Consider the following 20,109-nt stretch of genomic DNA (forward strand, 5'->3'; position numbering starts at 1 on the left):
GGACATCTCCCTGAACGCGTGCGTATGTCACAACAGTTGCCTCGCGGAGCCGTCTTTTGTCCAGTGTCCACTCTGGGTCTGGAAACGGCACTTTTTTTTTTACCGTTGACAGCAGTAGAAGGTCTGCTGCTCGGAATTTTACACCTATCCCGCTTAGCAGAGAGTGGGGTGTGGTAGAGGACATCTCCCTGAACGCGTGCGTATGTCACAACAGTTGCCTCGCGGAGCCGTCTTTTGTCCAGTGTCCACTCTGGGTCTGGAAACGGCACTTTTTTTACCGTTGACAGCAGTAGAAGGTCTGCTGCTCGGAATTTTACACCTCTCCCGCTTAGCGGAGAGTGGGGTGTGGTAGAGGACATCTCCCTGAATGCGTGCGTATGTCACAACAGTTGCCTCGCGGAGCCGTCTTTTGTCCAGTGTCCACTCTGGGTCTGGAAACGGCACTTTTTTTTACCGTTGACAGCAGTAGAAGGTCTGCTGCTCGGAATTTTACACCTATCCCGCTTAGCGGAGAGTGGGGTGTGGTAGAGGACATCTCCCTGAACACGTGCGTATGTCACAACAGTTGCCTCGCGGAGCCGTATTTTGTCCAGTGTCCACTCTGGGTCTGGAAACGGCACAATTTTTACATTTGACAGCAGTAGAAGGTCTGCTGCTCGGAATTTTACACCTCTCCCGCTTAGCGGAGAGTGGGGTGTGGTAGAGGACATCTCCCTGAACGCGTGCGTATGTCACAACAGTTGCCTCGCGGAGCCGTCTTTTGTCCAGTGTCCACTCTGGGTCTGGAAACGGCACTTTTTTTTACCGTTGACAGCAGTAGAAGGTCTGCTGCTCGGAATTTTACACCTATCCCGCTTAGCGGAGAGTGGGGTGTGGTAGAGGACATCTCCCTGAACGCGTGCATATGTCACAACAGTTGCCTCGCGGAGGCGTCTTTTGTCCAGTGTCCACTTTATAAAGTCCATGCACTCCAGTGAATAGCATTTATCCATTTAGATAACTTTTTTACGTTATTTAATTACTTATTTTTACACAGAAACATAATGTGTGTCTTATAGCATCATATAGCATCATTTAAATGCTTCATTTGTAGTTTTAATGTGCAAATTAAACATTTTTTCAATACTCTAGAGGGTCCTCTTATTTTGAAGAGATCGTCCACCGGAAGTCTTATATTTGCTCCGTTAGATTTGCCAAAAGAACAGTGCCAATCCGATGCGATTGTGAGCAGACTGCAGGACAGGTCGTGGTCTGTATGGTTTGGTAGCTGTGCAAGGTGAGTTACATTTCTTGATCAGAGTTGCAAACTTATTCATGGGCGTTTCTGTAACACTGTCTGTATCATTAAAGTTGATAAAGGTTATACGCAAGCCTTAATTCACTTAGCCCCTTTCGGCTGTAACACTGTCTGTATCATTAAAGAATTGTTTACCTTTCAAATTGCTTCAGATGTATGGCTACCAGGTCCATAATGTACAACGTACTTGAAAGACTGGAGTCTTATTAGCGTCCGTCTGTTTTACGCGATCGCTACATTTACATTGTAAACGTGTACATAAACATTCAGATTTCAAATATAAAGTACTCACCACGTGGGCCACGGGTGTTAGAAATGTACTGGGACAGCGATTAGCATTGCTGCACACCGCATAGTTTAATAAATGGCATTTTTATCCGAGCTGTTTATCTATTGCCATTGGCTTTCAACTACGCGCCCCTATCGGTCGGGAGGAGTGTGGCACTCTGAAACGCTGGGTGTGCTCGATATAGGCACGCTGACCGCACTGCCAATACAGACTAATAGGCGAGTGCGCTCCCGGTGTGCAACTGTGAATTGTGAATTTTCCAAACGAACCCCGTTTGAGAAAAGTAGCCGGGGTGCTCGGATACAAATGCTTCTTATTAAACAACGCGGGATGCAGCAATGCTAATCGCCGTCCCAGCACATTTCTAACACCCGTGGCCCACGTGGTGAGTACTTTATATTTGAAATCTGAATGTTTATGTACACGTTTTCAGTGTAAATGTAGCGATCGCGTAAAACTGGCTTCAGTGGCGTCATGACAGTCAACAGTCATGGAATGGATGATGAGAATCATGAGATTGCTGTTCTTTTGCCCTTCTTTGTCACCATTCCCCCCTCCCAGGATTTAAAAAAAAAACTTTACAAACTATCATTCCATAATTGACAAACTACCATTTGTCTTGTACAGTTGGAGATGTGACTATTTATTTTCCGTGAATTTTGTTTTGTTAAGCAAGCCACACCCCTATTGCCCAATATAACTTGGAAAAATGAAATGAAATGAAATTAAATCTATATTTACCCAGGGTATCTGGGCTAAGCTCAAGAACTTGTTTCCAGCCAGGCCCTGCTCATAGAACACATTTCATCGTAGTGGTTCAATGCCTTGTTTAAGGGCACTTCAGCGGTGGTAATTTTAACGTGTCGGACGGCTGATTCGAACTAGGAACCTTCCGGTATCAAGACCGCGCCGCTATCCGTTCGGCCACCGCTGCCACGAAACAGAAACTTAATGGTCAGACTTTGTGAGAAGCACATTACGATGCAAAGTGAGTTTCTTGATTACATTGACTTACTGTAAAATCATGTATTTACATTTCTCTTACTATATGACAGTATAATATTAAAGGTGCTAAAGGTTATTGCAAATGTTCATCCCTCTGGCAGCTACACAAAAGATAACAGAATTATTTGCTTTATTTTTATGTTTTATTTTTTTCAGATGGCTAACATAATATTCAACCTACTTGAAAGTCACAGACTGGATTCTTATTACAACCAATTCATTCAGTTCGGTGTGAAAGATGAGCGAGACCTCATTGATAGTGTGACAGAAGAAGATTTAAACAATATGGGTAAGATTATTGGATATAAATGGCCTACAAATGCATGTGAAATTGTAGCTCTGGTCCAATGCTGTTGCATTAGAGCTATGGACCAGAGCTAGTGAAATTGTACATTATATCAGTAAATTGAACGGTAGTGGAAAAAAGTCCTTTTATTTTAAAGAAATAACCTGTGTGCATTTTTTCTTTCTTTCTTCTTCTTATGTTTTTACTGCTGTGCTAAACATCCAAGTTAAAAGTTGTAAATATACAGTATTTTAAAATAATAGCTTTTAGACAAGTTATCTAAAAGTCTGTCAGACTAAACACAAAGGAAAAGGAATCAGGAAATACTTTCTCAGGATACATCCTCCTAGGAAAAAAAAACTTGCATCCTGTGTAACAGAAAGTCAGTTTATTGAGTTGAGGGTGACTTAAGGTGGCCTTACACTAGCCGAAAAATGCCCGATTATCGGCTAGTGTAAGGCCACCTTAAGTTTGAGCTGCGTAGGTCTGAGGTGAGGTTCCAAAACAGGTTTATTACTGCATCTAACATAACAATCTCAACTATCTCAAATATTTGGTTCCAGGGACCCCCAAAGAAGCAAAGATTTGAGTTAAAACTTTTCGTTTCAAAGATTCGTGCCACGCTATGAGCTTGTATATCTGCTATTTTGAATAGCCAAAGTATAGAATTGTGCTTTTTAGCATAACATCTAAAATGACAACGCTCTTAATTGGTTAAACAAAAGCATATCAGATAGAAAGTAGAAGAGGAACTCTTAACTGCTTAATTATTTCTTTTACATTTTAAATACATATTTCCAGGCTTTACCCAAGTGGAGAAGAATCGTTTTTTTAAAATGAGAGACGAAATTGCAAGATTCAGAGCCCCGGTGAACCCGTTGCAAATGATGGAGTCATTTTGCATCCAGTACAGATACCCCCATTGTCCTGAACCAAAATGTATCAGGGGTGAGTAAATGGCATCCACAGAAGCCCATCTTTTAAACGGTAGCTTGAGCCTATAACCAGCTGTTGAAAATTGAAATATGTTATTGTTAGTTCACGTGAACTATTTATTTCTATTCTTTAAAATGATTTCTTCGTCCTGCAGTAAGTAAGTAATGCATTATGAAATGATCAATCTGGGAACCCATATTATTCAATATCATTACTGTATAATATATGCGAGTGATGTATACATATATTTCTTGTGGAAATGCCTTTGTTAGTGTGGTAACATTGAGATTAATCTCTTCTAGATATGGACCCTGCAAACACAGTTGAAGATCTGATGTTAAGGATCTGCCACCATGAAAACGTTGGGAATTCAAAAGGTGTCTGCCTATACACAGTTGATGGAATGCCATTGACTGATGACCCTTTCTTCAACACATGTAAGAATGGCTTGACCTTACATTTTTTATTGCTAATGATTTTATTTTTGTAATAGAACTTCACTTTGATGAATACACATTTTTTAAAGATTATACTGTAGTTTGGCATGTTTAATCCACTAGAGTGCCCATATGGAGATCTCTTTATATGTCAGTCCTTGTCTACTGTATATGGTTATGTCATGATAATATGTGGCCAAAGCTGTGAATAGACAATATAATTGACAAGTACATGTATAAGTAACATCATGTGCTAATTTATTTAAATGAACATTTCTAATCTACAGGGACCTTAAAAGACAGACACATTGAAAATGGAGCAGAGTTGTATGTGATATTTACACCAAAGCATAACCTAAAGCAATCCCCTGCAATGCAAAGGCAAGAAGCTCCTGAAGTCTTTGGAGGAGAAGATACTGTTCGATGCCACGTGATGCTGAGGGTGAGCTGAACGATTTAATGGTGATGATGTGACTAGTGATGCTGAGGGTGAGCTGAACGATTTAATGGTGATAATGTGACTAGTGATGCTGAGGGTGAGCTGAACGATTTAATGGTGATGATGTGACTAGTGATGCTGAGGGTGAGCTGAATGATTTAATGGTGATGATGTGACTAGTGATGCTGAGGGTGAGCTGAACGATTTAATGGTGATGATGTGACTAATCGAAATGTTATACTGTTTAACAACTTATAGTGAACTTATACTTAAGTAAGTAAATCAGCAAATCTGAACGTGTAGAAAAGACAAACCCAGTGTGTGATGCCATAGATTATAACATCATCGGCACTGTCTCCTTTCCCATATTCTCTCTCTTTCTCTTTCTCTTTCTCTCTCTCTCTCTGTCGTGTGTGTGGGCTCCAACGTGCTCCAATCGCTTAGTGTAAACAGCTCTTAACTCACCACATTTCTTAATAGGGAAAATTTGAGATCAAAGTGGACGTGGCAACTGACACGATCAACAGCTTGAGACTCAAACTTGCAAATGAAAGTGGAATCCCAGCTCATGTTCTCCATTACAGGTAATTCAAAATCATTGCCAAAAATGGAGTGGAATGGCATGGAAATTATTCAATAAATATGCCTACACATTACCTACTGTATAATGGAAACACAGGTGATTATATAAGACTACCCAAATCCTATGACTCGTAAAAACAGAAGAAAAAAAGATGTATATTTAAAAGCAAATATGGCAGCATGAAAATAAATAGTTTAATTATACAAGGATATTTTATACCAGAAAGTTGAACCCGACTGCCTGCATATTTGTTTTATTTCACATTTTTGTGAATGTGCAAACTGAATGCAAAAATGTTTGTCCCATTCTTGTTGACTATGGTTTATACCTTGTGATGTTTGTACAGTTTGTACAGTATAACTTTTTTTTATCTGTGGAAGGATATAGAAATGTACAATTGTTATACCATGGCTATCAACCAATCAGATTTTATAATTAGGCTACTACTTAACTACTATATACTTTTCCCCCCTTCTCTTATATTTTATTCAGTGGTGAACATTCCAGTGGAGAGACACTGCAAAGTTGTGGTGTCTCTGAGGAGTCGACGGTGTACTTTACTTTGTCCACATTTTGTGAAAAGACTCCAGAGACCAATGAAGTCTTCATCAATGATGTTGTTCCATCAGTCCAGCAAACACAGAAAGGACTGAGTGTCTTCTTCTCCTCACTTTATGCAATTGTAAGAGTACCATTGTGTCTTACATTATTTTGCCAATTATACTGTATATTTTGTCATTTCAAATCCTAACGCAGTTACTATTTTAAGTAGTTTATATAGAGTATATATAAATTATATATATATACATATATATATATATATATGTATATGTTTTTTTTTTCATTTTTCTTTTAGAAAATGGATTGTAGAAAAGGATTCAAGAAAGTGGTTGCATACATACAAAGACTCACTGGATGCAACCCTCTGGCTCAAAGTCTGTACCAGTTACTCTGCAGAAATGAGGTTGTCTTCAGGACTCAGAAGGTAAACCGTATGAGATGGTCTTGCAATATTTAATGATTCATTCTACTTTTACATGTAGAACTTTATTTCTTGACTGGAATCATCATTATTTTACAGTGGTTCTTTGCATTCATAATTCATAATCTTGGGGAACATTTTTACCTCCTTTAGATTGCCATCGTTGAAGCCTTGTACACACTCTTTAGAGAACTTTTGCCAAGACTGGGGGGAAAAAGAGGTGCAAAGACCATTGAGGACCTTGATGTCTTTGAGAATTCAACACACTGCTGGGCCTATCTTATCTCTGAAGCAGAGGTATGTAAAGATTCCATCTGTGGTGGTGAGAGCGGTTGAAATACCTGAGAGTGCTGCTGAGTCTGATAAAAACATAAACAAATATATACTGTATGTTTTTCTAGACAACTACAAAACAAATGTCTTATACTCAATTAAAGTTAACAAATTATCCCCCATTATATATTTGTTTTCTTCATGATTTCATCACGGCACCCATGCTGAGACAATATGGGTAATTAACGTATTGCTTCTGAGGTCTAATTGTTTAACAAATATCATGCACTTGATAGTCACTAGTGGAAGTGTTATTTTGTTTATATAAATGTATTTATTTACTGGAACAGGGTGGTAGTTTTGTGTGTTTTCTCTGTTATGTGTGTCTGCCCACTGCTAATCTCACAGACTACTAGGCCAATCAGAATCCTATTTCTATCCCAGTAGTCCATGGACCTTAATTATTTTTTAGTAAATTATTTTTGTTTTAAATACAATTATGGCATTTTGGTGAATTCATAATCTCAGATGGCACACAGTCCCTCTCTGGGCTTGTGGGTTTATGGAGTGGAACTAGCCAATTGGGCACACGCCACAAGGTGTCTGTCTGGCTTGTAGAATCTACTGCCAGGCAATTATAATTGTGTATAAATTCACAATTATAAATCACTAGCCGGCCTCACACTCAAATGCCACCATGTCAAATTTGATAATAATCAAATCCCTAGAAATTATACAAATCACTGAGAAATATTGAAAATATTCTCTTCCACATATTGCCTACTGACCGAGAGATAGAGATACCCTCTTCCATGTCTGATTAAACCAGCATACATGTATAAACGTGACATGATTTTGAGCACAGTCACTTGTAGTAGTAATTTTATGCCAAGTAAAATCTTTACTCTCTTGTTCTGGCAGAAAGAAACATCAGAACATGAGAACTACGCACTAATGGATCTTAGATCACATGAAGGCGTACGTTTCAGTGACCCAGTCAGAGTACCTGGAGTAGCAGATGTCTTTGAAAGATCATATGTTCTCCAGAAAATCAAAGGTAAATGCAACTCTTGCATATGGCTAACACTATTTATGTTATAAATCAATGATGCAATGTTGAAAGCCTTTGTTGACTTTTCATTGATGGCCAAAATATTCAGTAGATAAATAGTAGTAGTAGTAAATAGTAAATCATCAGAAATAGTAGACTACATTTCATACTACATGCCAAGACATTCTTGAAATGCCAATCTGCATAGCGTTAAAATAAATAAATACAAGAAAAACAAGAAAATAGCCTCATGGGGGTTGTCAAAAAGAGGGTAGACATTTGGCTCATGCAGCCCCAACAAAGGAACCAAAATGTCTTCCCAAAATACCAAATCATGAAAACAGCAATTATGTCAGCACGAACTCCTAATTTACATAGTATAATTTACAGTTAATTTAAATGAAAACCAAAACTTTTCTACATATTCTGTCATGAACATTCATGCTATTAAAGGTTAATGTCAGTGCAAGTGTATTTTGTGTTTAGACGGAGAGAAACTTCCAAACTGCAGTGAGGCCTACTTGAGAGAGACGTCACTGAGGAGAGCAACGGACATTGAGAAGATTTTACTCAGTGTGCCTCCATTCATCAGAACATATCATCTTTGGATTGACCCTGACAATGTGCCAGGTCAAAAGTATGTGTGTGTGAGCGTGTGTATGTGTGTACGTGAGCATGTGACGTGTGTGTGAGCGTGTGCATGCATGCATGCATGCGTGCGCATGTATGACCATAAATGGTACCACTGGTACCACTGGTTGTGCAACATTATTTTGTCGCATTAACAGTGGCATTAGAATTACTAACATCCTTTGGCACCCTTTAGCTAGGAGACATGTTTTTTGTGATGTTTATTTGCATGGAAACGAGGACAGTATGTACATTTTGTGGTGTGCATTCAGTGTACTTAGTAGGTACACTGTGCTAACAGTATAGTTACTAGAAATGCAGTAAGTACTACTTACTGCATTTCTAGTAACTATTGATGTTGAATTCAAGCTTTCAGATTGATATTAAGAAGACCTTTGACAGTATGGCAGAAGGAATACAATCGTTCTCTCAGCTGATGGTGACTCCACCACTCCTTCTGAAGGATGTAGGACTGGATGGGCCACGACTTGTTCTACTTAGTGAAGGTAACTTTGAAGAGGGCATACACTGTATGGAATGAGAGCATTAACACGTCATACAAATGGCATATGTAATAATATACTATATGTAATAATAATTATGATTACTCTTTACTTTGAAAACAACCCATGAAATGATTGCTGGCCATAAAAAGTGACTGTTGAATATGTTTTTCCTCCTTGGTAGATGAACTTGCCGTTTATGTGCGTAAAGACAAAGCAGCCCCTGAGATGATCAAAGTGTTTAGTAATGGTGAAGTAAAATCTGTGGATGTCAACAAACTGGCTGCCAAGTGAGTATTTCGTTTTTTGTTTTGTTTTTTGTTTCTGATGTCATGCTGTCAGTCACATTTGGGTGTAGCTGCAGTGGTAACTCTATGGTTATGTCTGATTCATAGTTATCTCTATATATGGTAATGCCAGAGTTATAGTGACGGGCCTTTGCAGTGTTTCTCAAGATCTATTATATAATTTAATTTGTTACTGTTTTGTTTTACATTTTCATACAAAGAACTGGAGACAGCAGAGGTGACCATTCATTTGTCACAAGTAGGACTCCAAAAGAGGCAATTCTGGTAATCTTTCCGATATCTTGTCTTTTGCGGAATAATTTATTTTGTATTGGTGTCAGTATTGAGTAAAATAGTTTTAGTTATTAACATGCTTCACATTTATCCTCATAATAAAAAGACACTTTTTGTCCATGTTCTTTTTCATCTCATTTCATTAGATACTAGTGGATGCAAGCGGCTCTATGAATGAGAAATGTTATGGAAGTGTGGATATCAAGAAGATCGATGCAGTAAAAGTGCTCTTTGATAACTTTGCCACACGGACCATGGCTTATGATTTCCATCATGTGATAGGCCTTGTGAAGTTTGACTCGGGAGTGAAAACCCTCCACACATTCACAGAAACTCTGGAAAAATTCAAGGTAATTTACTTTTATGCTACTTGTATTACTGACTTCATAGTTCATACGTCCTATTTTCTTCATAAACATGCAATATCAGCCTTATCATGCACATCCTGAGAAGACATATTCTTCACTGTAAATAAATGAAATGACACATAAAGACACATAAAGTGAAACTAGAGATGAACAATATTGAAATTATGAACGATATTCAATCTGCGATTATTTGCAGGTCATATCGGCAGATACCGATTTCGATACAGATATATTACATTATTTATTACAGTTATACAGTATATTATGTGTAGGTGCCCACTGTTAGTGGTACCTGCATGTATTCGACTGCAGTACTCAGGTTTTCAAGTGGGAGTAAAAATAAAAGTTGCTAAAACTTTGTGGGATACATTTATAGGATCACATTCACAGCCTTCAAGCAACGGGATCCACCAAACTATACGATGCTCTGCAGCATGGAGTTTCTGAGTTGGAAAAAGTCAAGATGAAGTTCAAAGATTGCAGACTTCGCATCATGTGTCTTACAGATGGAAATGATGCTGGGTAAATGTAATGTAACAGCATGTCAGTAGTTATAGTATTGTTAGTATTGAGAACAAATTGCAATGTTGCCTGTGATGTTTTTACTGGGATGTGGGAATTATATGACCTGATCATCTGCCCATAGATCACAGACCAAGCCAGTTGATGTTGCTGCCAAGCTGATAAACGCCAACATCATTGTGGATGCAATCCTTCTTGGAAACATGGGGAATAACATGTTGCATGGAATTAGTAATGCAACAGGTACCGAGCATTCAGCAATCAGCATGCATGCTACTTTAACACTTGTATCTATATCTATGTGTAGAACTACTGGAGCCTATCTCACAACTGAATGCATGTGGTTTCAGGTGGTTGCTGTTTCAAACCAGAGATGAGCATCGACGGCCTGAAGCTGTTTGAGATTGAGACGGTTCTTTCTCTGGAGATGAGGAAACCCAAAGACAAACTCGATCCATCTACCCTCACTGAAGTTTGTTACACGGCACACACAATCATTATAGATGCATGCCAGGATTTACAGTAAACTGTAACCAGTTAATTCATTTGTTTCCATTAATCCTGGAACACTATACACAACTTTTGTCAAACCATCACAATCAATCAAATAACATCAATCAATCGATAATGTATAATTACTAAGGCTGTCAAAGTTAACGCGTTAATCGTGCGTTAACTCAACGTCCTTTTAACGGCGTTAATTTAATTAACGCGCGATTAACGCACGGTGAAGTTTGACAGAACGGTTGAGAGACGCATGCATCTGAATGCAGGCAGGCAGATTCCAATAGCCCCGCCTCTCTCTCATCCCCCCCCCCACTCTCTCTCTACCATTCCCACACTCAGTCCGGACTCCGGACCGTCAGTACTATAGGGCTGCGCACAGTTGAGCTGTGAGCAGAGGCTGAATGCCTCCGTTCGGCTCGTTATTAATTAATTTGCTTCACAATGTGTTAGATCAGAAGCTCTTTGAAGTGGGCATTGGGCAAAAGCAAAACTCTGGCAGTTTTGGTTGACAAACATAGTTAGTTAGTTGTGGAAGCTTGATGCTAATCATGCTACACAGACCATGCTAATGAGTGCTAAAGCTAATGTTGACTTGCAGGAGAGAGGGGCAGGGGCTCTCGTGTGTGTGTGTGTGTGTGTGTGTGTGTTGAGTTTATGATTTTGTTTCCCCCTTCCATGGCATTTGCAATAAAGCAAGCATTCTCCCATGTTGAGTATTTAAAACTTGAAAAGACCACCAGTGGTCCCTGAGGGGATTCCAGGTGGCCCACAGCTAAATGATGGAGGGTTGGTAACCAAATGAACCCTTATAGATCTTTAACTCTCAAGAGTTGAATAATTGTTAAACAAATGCATTACTTAAAGTTAATTTACAAGAAGTCTACACAATTAGAGAACTTAGAAATGTTTTTATTTTGATCAACATACAGCCTGTTATCTCTCCTAATGGTACCAAAATCAATACAGTTCTTTAGTTTGGGTCTGGAAGGCTAAATGTCATCAAATGGTGGTCCGTGGCTCAAATGCAGAATAAATAATGGACCTTGATATGAAAAATCTTAAAAACCACTGATTTAAGGTATATTTAGAACGGATACAAAATATGCGATTAATTTGCGATTAATCGGCGATTAACTATGGGCAATCATGCGATTAATCGCGATTAAATATTTGAATCGACTGACAGGCCTAATAATTACACTAGATGGCAATGGCTAACTTTAAACTATGATTGACTGGGGCGTCCGCTTGCCTAGTGGTCCAGTTGCATGCCACATACTCTGGCCTGACAGCGTGTTGCGTGTTCGAGTCCCGTTCATGACAACCTTTGGTGCGTGATTGACTAATGACTTGTTCCAACTCGTCTATGAATTGACTATTACATAGTATTACACACAGCGATCAGATTGGATTTTGAACATTCCCCCTTTAGACATAAATAAGGAGGATTTAACATGGGCTTCCTTATCTCTTCATGCATCTACCTGGACATACTGTAGATTGCACGCTATCATTTTTAGCCTTTCAGTTGAAAATGTTCCAGTAATTTGACAGTTCAAGTGACTGGCTTATCACATTATTATAATGATGCTGTTGATTATCATTTACAACAGAGTGTTCTAACGAGTCTCTTTGCCAGTCGTGGATATGATGAATTCCCAGAAGCTTCACTGCCAAAGGAGTTGGACAACAAAGTGACAACAACAGAGAAGTAAATGATGGAAGAAATCATATTGAAGAAATTGATCTACATATACATTTTTGGCAAAAAACAAGTCTCCTCTCCCTCCCCCAACACACAGTGCTCTACACAACCAGTACAATTTTAACAAAGGTTTACTGTTTTCATGTAGTGCTCTGAAAAATAAGGTTCAGGAGTGTAAGAGTAGGCGTTTCATGGAGAAGGACAAACGCGTCCTGGAGGAGTTGAAGAGTCTGCATTGTGACCCCCATCCATTTTTCGCCATCTTTCCATCAGAGTCAGACTTCAGTAAGTGACCACAGTATTCGTGTGTGTGTGTGTGTGTGTGTGTGTGTGTGTGTGTGTGTGTGTGTGTGTGTGTGTGTGTGTGTGTGTGTGTGTGTGTGTGTGTGTGTGTGTGTGTGTGTGTGTGTGTGTGTGTGTGTGTGTGTGTGTGTGTGTGTGTGTGTGTGTGTGTGTGTGTGTGTGTGTGTGTGTGTGTGTGTGTGTGTGTGTGTGTGTGTGTGTGTGTGTGTGTGTGTGTGTGTGTGTGTGTGTGTGTGTGCGCATACGGAGCTAGTCTTGCAAGATGTAAGGAACTAAGCTTTCCGACCTACACCTGTGATTTTGAGGTCAAGGTATTTTCTTTTTTTTAAGATATCTTTTTTTGCCTTTATTTGATAATTTGGCAAGGGCTGGCGTGAAGAGCCAGGGTTTTTATCAGCTGGGCTTGATGAGGAGATGACCCCAAGGTGTGCAGTTCCACAGGAAGTAGATAGCACGTCACAGCCCAGGAAGCCAGTCACACGCCCATGCCAGACCATATAGGGAAAAGGAAAAAAAACAGAAACGCAGCCAGCCCATAACAGTATTGACCAAAAGTATATCATTGCCAATACGAGTGGCAGTGGTCAAGCTCACCCTCTGTCAAAGGATGAGGAACTTGGTTATCCAGGAGGAGGATAGAGTTATTAATATGCCCCTCCTCCTCCATTATTACAGAGAAATCTGCTTGGTTTGAACACCTGGTAAGGATTCCCCCAAGTCCCAAGTGGCATGTAGGTGCAGTCAAGTTGGAAGGATCCCAGCACAAACGATGCATGCCTACGGTATCCGGAGAACTCGCCAGTTTACCAACTCGCCGCGATTTAGTGCATTTTAGTTTTACTTCACCTTCATTTAAATTGCATTGAATTGAGAGAGAGAGAGAGGATAGTTGTTTAGAGAGAAAGTAGGAATGCTAAAAGTTTAAACACCAAAGTACCGAAACAATGTAATTCATTAGTAAACAATTCCTGAAATGGTAGGCCTACTTATCATTGGTATTCACATACTCACATTTTTATCATCATCTAGCTGACCATTTAATTGCACAAAATAATTTGATCACTTTCGAAATGAACTATAACATCTGTGAATTTGACATACTACACTGATGAAGACAGCATGTTAGCATAACGATGAAGACATTGATGAAGAATTTTCGCCGTGGCGACTTGGTAAACTGGCGAGTTCTCCGGTATCCATGCCTACTACTTGTAGTCTGCTCTGAAGAAGGCTCTGCCGAAACACGTCAGCGTTCGCAAATAAATATGAGAAATTGCATCTGAGCCAGTCTTGCATTTTCCATCTTTTATTTTGGAGTGTCGCATTTTCCATTTAGTTGGTTTATGAGTTGACACATGCCTACTTATTTGACTAACCCTTGAATAATCTATGCAGGACTTTATCAGTTTTCCAATCAATATTGGTAGTTGTTTGTGCTCTAGTCAATAGTCTATATAGTCCTAGCACTCCATAGGGATATTCAAAAGTGATTTGAAACTAAAATTAAGTATTCAGCATGCAATCCTGCTCCTTTTAAACCTTTCAGCCTTCTGGAAGCTGGCCATGGAAGGTCCTCCTGACACGCCGTATGAGAAAGGAGTCTTTGAGCTCTACTGCCAGTTTGGTCCTGACTATCCTGTGAAACCTCCTCTGGTCCGCTTCGTCACACGTGTATCCTCATTATTACACACCACTTACAGACATGAATGACCATTAATATTGATATACTGTGATGCATACATTTGTTTGATCCTAAGTTTATACTATTGAAAACAATGTATCAGAACTCATAGCAATTCAAAAAATGTTTTCTTAACATAAGCAAAGATACATCACTGCAACATCAACAGCGTGGGCCGAATCTGCCACAATATATTTGACCGCAACTACAACGCCCAAATCACCATGAGAGAAATCCTGGATGCCATGTATGGACTGCTCATCATCCCTGAGCCTGAAGACCCCCTGGACAGGTTGTTTTTAAGACTTTGATTTCCAAATGTAATCATGGCCAATGTATGTTTATTTAGCACCTTTCATACACAAAGTCAATTGACAGACAGTGCTTTTCATAAGGCATAAATAGGCAATTTAAATGTGTCAAGGAAATGCATGCTTTTTTTTAAAGATATTTTTTCGGTTTTTGCCTTTATTGAGAGATTTTACAGTATTTTGACGGAAAGGGGGAGAGAGATGGGGGGAAGACATGTGGCAACGGTCGTCGGGATCGGGACTCGAACCCGCGACATGCCGTCAATCCAGCCTAGGTGCCTGGACTGCTCGACCGACGACCGCGGCCCAGGCCAATGCATGCTTTTTATACGTTATGTTGGTAACTGTATATTGATTTAATCATGTGTTTAAAATGAATACCGTATGTATCTTTCCCTTTGGAAGCATTTTGGCGGAGGACTTCTTGACCAGCCCTGATAGATACAATCAAGCAGCCAAGGAGAATACAGAAAAAAATGCCGGGACCTCAATTGATGATGTGGAGAAGGTGATGAGTTATTCCTTTTAGTGAAAAGAAGAGAGTCCGCACACATGACCGCAGGCGGCCTTCATCAGGTCATCACCTGATGAAGGCCGCCTGCGGTCGAAACGTTGTGTCTTAACTATGGTGTTTCAATAAAAGAACACAATTGGAGCAATCCTGTGTGCGGACTCTCTTCTTTTCATTGTACTTGCCTTGGTCCGGCACCAGCCAGGAACTGGATGTGCGCAAGCCACCTGCCTTTTAAACTTATTCCTTTTAGTGAAATTATGATATGGACTTGTTGTAGATCATTGGACAACTTACCTACTAAACTTAACTAAATTATTTTCATTCTGTCCTATAGAAACTGGTGGGTCAAACTCTGGATGCTCCACCCCAACATCTGATCTGTCCACTGACCAAGAAGATGTTTAGGGACCCTGTGAAAACAAAATTTGGAGATGTATACGAACGAAAGGCCATTGAGGAATACCTCAAAACGTAAGGTCTCCCCCCCACCCCCAAGAAATGTCTCGCTGGTGGAATTGTCTTGTATTCTAATTTATTGAACATTGTTTTTCCAGGCATGTAAATCAGGATCCCAAAGGCCGTCCTCTCACAAAATCTGACCTTAAAACAAACCACGCCATGAGGAAAATGGCGAAGGAGCTCCGTACCGATCAAATTGGAACCTGGGTGTAGAAGGAGAAGGTGGATCTGAGGGTATAGGCCAAACACTGGACAGTGTTGGCGGGTAACCTCACATTAACACATTAACACTTGTTCCATCATGATGTGAGGGATTTCTATTTCAGTTAAGTTCTTCATTACCAGTTAGGGGTTCTTTTTCATCCCATCACATCACAAGTGAAACTTTACTTTACACTATAACATTTTCTGCCATTACTGCCTTTTGCACTGAACTTGATGTACATGATGTGGCGAGCTGCACACAAACAATCATGTCATGCATGTTTGAATTTAGTTTTTTTTTCTTTTTCAATGTACTTTAAATTTCTTTAAAAGGCAACACTAAACATGCCAAAATGTATGATCAATGACGTCAGTGCGCACTGAAGAGATCTTGGGTTTTGTGACTCTTGTAATAATTGCTCAAACAATTTGGTACTTGATCTTTAATTCGATGTTTAAGAGGTTTGGATGTTTATCTTTCCTGTTGAAATAGTCTGCCTAATTCACTATTCTATTCAAAAGGGCATCATAAAGGTATTATGTTTATGATGGATTTGGCAATATTGCATTTTATGTCTACTTCAACCTGTGATTTTCCAGTCCCTATTAAAATATAAAAACAATCTAAGCTCTTGGATCCATCCTATTTTAATGTTTCATTGTGATCGGTGTATGAAATAAAGTTGATATGCTTTAGTAGGCCTACACCCATGAAACTGGCTGGGGATTTACATTGTGTAAGCAGGCGCCCTGGCTTTATGCTTTAATTAAATTGTGATTTGTGAAGACCTTGTAGTTCCCAGGATACAATTCCCTTGGTGTCATAGAGTTGACTATTTATTTACCCATACATATCCGTATATTACCCAAAGACCGATCTGTCTTTCTCTGTCCATCTGTACATCCATGCAACCGGTGTGTCGTGTGTCCCAAGCATAACTTACGGTGTGTCCTATAATGTGTGCACATTATTGATTGTTGATTTGTTTTTCCAGTGGTAATAGCGAGGTGTTTCAGCTGTTTGTGCTCGGACACAGGGAAGTATAGGGACACATGGCTGCGTATAGGGCTTCGTACACACATAAAGAACAACTGTGCTTTGCTCTGCCTGTGTTTCATGGCCGCCCCAATGCTTTTCCAATGGAAGTCACATGGTTTGACCAAACACTTGTGTTTGATTGCCCCCCCCATCACACACAACTGTTTGGTCAAACCACGTGACTTCCATTGGAAAAGCATTGAGGCGGCCATGAAACACGGACAGCACAGAGCATGTTCGTCTGATATGTCTGTACGAAGCCTAGGAGTGGCTAGCACCATTCAAAAACTCATCTGTTTGCGGAGGACGCATCAAATGTGGGAGAGTGTATGCCAGGCACGTGCAGAAAGGGGGGGGGGGGGGGGGCTCGGGGGACTTCAGCCCCTGCCCTTTTGCATCAAAGTGCCCTTTCCCTCAAAGAAAACAAGATTTATTTTTCAGTCGACATAAGGGTATGTGGGGGGGGGACGTGTGGCCAACAAGGGCTTATATGGGGGGCCAATAAGGGCTTGTGTGGGGGGCCAATGAGAGCTTATGTGGGGGGCCAATAAGGGCTTATGTGGGGGGCCAATAAGGGCTTGTGTGGGGGGCCAATATATAAGAGCTTATGTGGGGGACCAATAAGGGCTTATGTGGGGGGGCAATATATAAGAGCTTATGTGGGGGACCAATAAGGGCTTATGTGGGGGGCCAAGAGCGTATGTGGGGGGCCAATAAGGGCCATTGGTCCTTCAAGTAATGATAATCTTATTCCACTATCATAATTATACTTTTAATGTGCTGGCTGCCATCAGTCAGTTTTAGTTTCAGACTAATGAGATTAGTACGTATTGCTTATTTTACTGTCCAAGGACATGAAATGGAAGTTATGGCACAAGGGACGGACCCCACAAAAAGACCACCCGCAAAACCGGCGCGCGCCCACACATCTGGGGTTGCACTGGACAGATGATAGTGTTTATGAAATTAAAAATTATATACTGTATATTCTTCCTCGCAGATGGCCTACAGTGGTGGGGTCTCTAAGTCCCTTCTTTTTTTCTTTTTTTTTACCCAGGGAAGTAGCTGAGCACAGGTGCTCATTTTCAGCAACGCCCTGCACATAGAAACACACAAATTAAAACCTGGGAGCTGACCAGTACAACCACAGTCTTATACTGTTGGCCACTAAGCAGCTCCAGGAGGAGCAGTTGGGGGTTCAGTGCCTTGCTCAAGGGCACTTCAGCGGTGTTGGGTGAGTGATGACAATCACTTCCCCACCCAGATTTTTCCTGCCCGTCCGGGGAATCGAACCGGCAACCTTCCGGCAACAAGGGCGCTCCTCTAACCCTTAGGCCACCGCTGCCCTTCTCTCAACACAGTTTCATTGTCCTGGAATACTTGCAGCCAGCTGGACTCAATGATTGTCCTAATGAATGATAACTGTATAAAATAGCCTATAGCAAGACAGCTTAAGCTATGATTTTATTAAATTAATTAATGAAATACATTTCTTAGATAATAATAATCTTACATATTCATGGTAGCCTGCTGCCTTGATCCCGCCTCTAGCTGCTGCTGATTGGCCAGGCGTTTTGTGGCCGGGCATCAAGTCTGCCTGAGAGTTCCCAGATGGGAGCAGGAGGGGGGAACCCAGTGTACTCTCTGCTGCCCCATCTGGCGGAGTCAGGTTAGGTAATCTGGTAATGGACCCTGCAGTGAAGAAATGAACACATTTGTATGGGGAGGAGTTTGTTAATTGACTTAATTTGCTGCTGCAGCCATGATCCTTTTAAGTCCTTTTTGCACTTTGCCACATTCCATCCCCCTCCCAGAATCTTGTGTAATATTAAATTGTAAGGCTATTATTCCATAATTGACTACAATTTAGGACTTCTACAGATGACAATGAATCGATGTGACCATTTACTTCCAAAATGTTCCTGAAATGCACATGATCCCCTCCCCCCCCCCCCCAGTAAGCCACGCCCCTTTACCTAAAAAGTTGGAGGCAGAAAGTGAACTGTAATCCGATGTGATTGTGAGCAAATTGCAGGTCGTGGTCTGTATGGTGTTGGTGGTGCATGGTAGCCGTGCAAGGTTAGTTACATTTCTTGATCACAGTTGCATTCATTCATGGGCATTTCTGTAACACGTACTGTATCATTAAAGTTGATAAAGGTTATTATACGCAAGCCTTCACTGCATGGCGGCGGGGCTTAGGGGCTACACTGCAAGGACTCGGGTAACATAATTGTTTACCTTTTCTTCAGATGGCTACCAGGTCCAGGTCCATAATGTACAACGTACTAGAAAGTCACAGACTGGAGTCTTACTACAACCAATTCATTCAGTTCGGTGTGAAAGATGAACGAGATTTCATTGATGGTGTATCTGATGAAGATTTAGACAACATGGGTAAGATTATTGGATAATTATGTACAAAATGCATGTGAATTTGTAGCCTTGGATCAACAAGACTGATTGAAAACTTGAACAGTTTGTAGAATAAGCACAGTAGATTACACTTCAATACAAGCTCTGATATTAAAGGAGGATTAAAGAAAGAAAGCACTAGCGTGTTTCCATTGTGTCCTCCATTTTCAATTTTTAAAATAAATCTAGAAAACATTCTTGATCCAAGGCTAGTGAATTTGTACAGTACATAGGCCTACACTAAATTAATTTTTAAAATAAATCTAGAAAACATTCTTGATCCAAGGCTAGTGAATTTGTACAGTACATAGGCCTACACTAAATTCATTTTTAAAATAAATCTAGAAAACATTCTTGATCCAAGGCTAGTGAATTTGTACAGTACATAGGCCTACACTAAATTAAAAATGTCAATATGACTTTTGTGACAAAATAACCAACATCTCTTATTATGATTTTCAGAAATTACAGCTTGTGTACTTTACTGCAGTAAACAGAAATCTAAGTTGTAAATGTGGTAGCTTTTGATTGATTGATTGATTTATTAACAGTTTGCAGAATTACAGTACATTTCAAGTACAACTCAATACAAAAACTGTTAACAGTGAGTGGACGACACCATAAAGCATTACACTTGTTTACAATAGGGCCCACCATTTTCAATTCATCAAAACATTTAGAGACGTACGAATATACACAACTATATAGTCAAAAGGAAATCATCATAGGAGGTAAAAAGGGAAAAGAAACATATACAGTGAGGGGGAACAGGTGTGGGTGGGGGATTCA

At 40.1% G+C, this 20,109-nt stretch overlaps 1 protein-coding gene across 4 annotated transcripts; it reads left to right on the forward strand.

Moving 5' to 3' along the window:
• The first annotated feature begins 1,205 nt into the window (after window positions 1-1,205).
• LOC306925233 (uncharacterized protein) lies at window positions 1,206-16,488 on the forward strand. Of its 4 annotated transcripts, none has more exons than XM_079503950.1 (26): window positions 1,211-1,276; window positions 2,472-2,574; window positions 2,748-2,880; window positions 3,679-3,825; window positions 4,116-4,250; window positions 4,538-4,692; window positions 5,170-5,273; window positions 5,765-5,954; window positions 6,129-6,257; window positions 6,408-6,551; window positions 7,449-7,584; window positions 8,065-8,215; window positions 8,578-8,714; window positions 8,896-9,001; window positions 9,220-9,283; window positions 9,439-9,642; window positions 10,037-10,182; window positions 10,307-10,425; window positions 10,533-10,654; window positions 12,303-12,400; window positions 12,543-12,679; window positions 14,244-14,368; window positions 14,525-14,670; window positions 15,095-15,197; window positions 15,538-15,674; window positions 15,758-16,488. In XM_079503950.1, exons 3-26 carry the CDS (start codon window positions 2,748-2,750, stop codon window positions 15,873-15,875), a joined length of 3,186 nt encoding a protein of 1,061 aa, XP_079360076.1. In that variant the 5' UTR covers window positions 1,211-1,276; window positions 2,472-2,574; the 3' UTR covers window positions 15,876-16,488. The 4 variants fall into 4 exon arrangements, with proteins under 4 accessions (XP_079360078.1, XP_079360076.1, XP_079360077.1 ...); XM_079503951.1 differs by having other exon boundaries at window positions 1,253-1,276; window positions 2,421-2,574; XM_079503952.1 differs by lacking the exon at window positions 2,472-2,574 and having other exon boundaries at window positions 1,206-1,276.
• The last annotated feature ends 3,621 nt before the right edge of the window (window positions 16,489-20,109 follow it).

This window comes from Electrona antarctica (genome assembly GCF_951216825.1).
Source record: "Electrona antarctica genome assembly, chromosome: 1".
Taxonomy (NCBI): domain Eukaryota; kingdom Metazoa; phylum Chordata; class Actinopteri; order Myctophiformes; family Myctophidae; genus Electrona; species Electrona antarctica.

Bases quoted from the DNA above. Each gene is read 5' to 3' on its own strand.
- LOC306925233 (XM_079503952.1), top strand. From the start codon at position 2,748: ATGGCTAACATAATATTCAACCTACTTGAAAGTCACAGACTGGATTCT. The intron at 12,680-14,243 runs GTAAGTGACCAC...TAAACCTTTCAG, and splicing joins TCCATCAGAGTCAGACTTCA to CCTTCTGGAAGCTGGCCATG. The intron at 14,671-15,094 runs GTTGTTTTTAAG...TCCCTTTGGAAG, and splicing joins CCTGAAGACCCCCTGGACAG to CATTTTGGCGGAGGACTTCT.